The sequence below is a fragment of the Sinocyclocheilus anshuiensis genome, unplaced genomic scaffold, assembly GCF_001515605.1.
Source record: "Sinocyclocheilus anshuiensis isolate Anshui unplaced genomic scaffold, SAMN03320099.WGS_v1.1 scaffold326, whole genome shotgun sequence".
NCBI classification, from domain to species: domain Eukaryota; kingdom Metazoa; phylum Chordata; class Actinopteri; order Cypriniformes; family Cyprinidae; genus Sinocyclocheilus; species Sinocyclocheilus anshuiensis.
The window spans coordinates 400,003-402,172 of record NW_015546098.1 but is presented as its reverse complement, the minus strand read 5'-3'; the positions used below and the strand labels follow the sequence as shown (position 1 = coordinate 402,172).

General features: G+C 36.7%; 1 protein-coding gene across 11 annotated transcripts in view; it reads right to left on the bottom strand.

Annotated features, from left to right (window-relative positions):
• LOC107700301 (slit homolog 2 protein-like) overlaps positions 1-2,170 on the bottom strand; it is a 79,353-nt gene that overhangs the window by 24,872 nt on the left and 52,311 nt on the right. For all 11 annotated transcript variants that reach the window (XM_016501914.1, XM_016501917.1, XM_016501918.1 and 8 more), the window contains one exon: positions 1,383-1,454. In XM_016501914.1, coding sequence (XP_016357400.1) covers positions 1,383-1,454 — 72 coding nt within the window. The remainder of the gene's footprint in view (positions 1-1,382; positions 1,455-2,170) is intronic.

Here is a 2,170-nt window from a genome sequence, read left to right as displayed (position 1 = left end):
TCTAAGTTTTATGGGGTCATTCCATAGACATAATGGCTTTTCTACTGTACAAACTGTATTTTTTATCCCCTTACCCTAAACCTACCCCTCGCACAAAACTACAGGCATTTTTACATTTTAAAAAAACATAATTCTGCATGATTTATAAGCTGTTTTCCTCATAAGGACCAAAAAATGTCCCCAAAAGGTCACAAAATTACTGGTATGACTATACTTGTGGAGCCATTTGGTCCCCATAATGTAGGGAATACCAGGCACACACACAAACACACACACACACATACACATACACATACACATACACACACACACACGTGTTGAAACTAAATTGGACGGCTTTCCACACACAGAATCTTAGATTCTCACATACTCCATCTCTGTCCAACATTCACACACACACACAGAGAAACTCAACACTCGCCAAACACTCTGTGAGCAGAGATTGACTTTGATGAGGAAATCAGACTCTGCCTTCAGATTCTGCCGGAATGATCATGCATTGGCAGACAGTTTTATCCAAAGCAACTTACATTACATTAAAGGTTTACTTGTGCAAATTATTAATTCATGCATTACTGGGAATTGAACCGTAATTGTGTGTGTGTGTGTTGTGAGTTATTGGCACCAAACTTTTATATTTGTGAGCATAAACAAATGTGAGTTTCACATGTTAGTTATTTCTGAATATTTTACGAGTCTGCAAGAGTGAGAGGACACACACACTTGTTTTTTCTATCATGATGTGAATATCTATTGTTTTTATACTGAGCTAGGGACGTCAAAAGTACCCATACCACAACTTTGGTACAAAGTTGATACTAAAATAAATAAAATTCTTGTCTTGGTAGGATATTCATGTAAACACGTTTGGTTAGGTATAAGACCTGTGTCAAAATATCAGAGTATAAATGCAGCCTAATGTACTTTCCACTGTCTAGTATGTCATTAATATTCATTTAAATGTCAATATTGACAATGCAAAGAGAAAAATCACTGCTCTCTCCTCTCTCTTTATTACTGATTGTTATTTGAAGCAATGCTGACATACTAAGAAATACTGGTAAAGCTTTACAATAAGGTGTTTAACAGCATATCCATTTATGCAGTGGTATTTAAGTTGATATGGAGAATTATTGGTATTGATATAAAAAATGTTGGTCTCTTGACAACTCTGTACTGAGCTAATGATATTTCCCCTCACACAAGGCATTCTGCATTATTAGATTTTAATTAAGTCATTATTTAGTAGGTTTATTAAGCCATTTTTCCAATGGCTGGTCCTCAGACTTGGCAGAACCCGACCCACCCACACACAGAGAGAAATAAACGCCCTTCCTTCATGGCATTTTCAAGCATAAATTCATAGAATGTGCATTACTCACAGTAGCTGCAATGAGAATAGTCCGTCAAAAAGGCCTTTGGGAAGTTCACTGATTTTATTCCCATATAAAACCCTGAAAGGCAGAAACACAAGGGAACATAAAATAAAAGCAAAGATTAAAGATGTTCATTACCCACCCACACACATAACCATTCATCAGCAACGGTTCCTCCAACAGAGCACAAGATGCACCACCGGTGACGAATCATTTAAACACAAATGAAATAATCATATGGATCCAGATTGATGAGGTAAAATCACAAAAAGCATGTGCACAATAATCTTATTATTATGAATACGATATATCAATCTCATATCATCTCATGTTCATTACTTTATCTTAATGGTCCATAACCCTGCGCAAACTGAGGTTGTGGTAAAAATGGGTGAGGAATATTAGGAAATTCAAGACTAATCTGAAAAAGCCATGCAGGGCTAAACATTTCTTGGCGTTTTTATTTTAGAATGAATAATGGCATTGTGGCGTTGGCTATATGCTGATATCCTACATATGTGCAGCCCACACAGAAAGCGCCACGGATCTGGAACAGTTGTGCTTTTGTATGTTTATTCGTTAAATATTTTGACTGATTTGATCCTTCTTTCAGCTACTAATCAGTGTGTAGCACACATAACTCTGCTTAACAGGCAGATTTCCCCCCAAAATCAGCATCTAAAATGTTCTGTCTGAGCATTCATTTGAAGTATTTCATTACTGTGATGTCACATCAGGACTTGCATGTGTGTGTTCGCTTATGTTTCACATTGGATCACTCTTCTGGCTTGAAG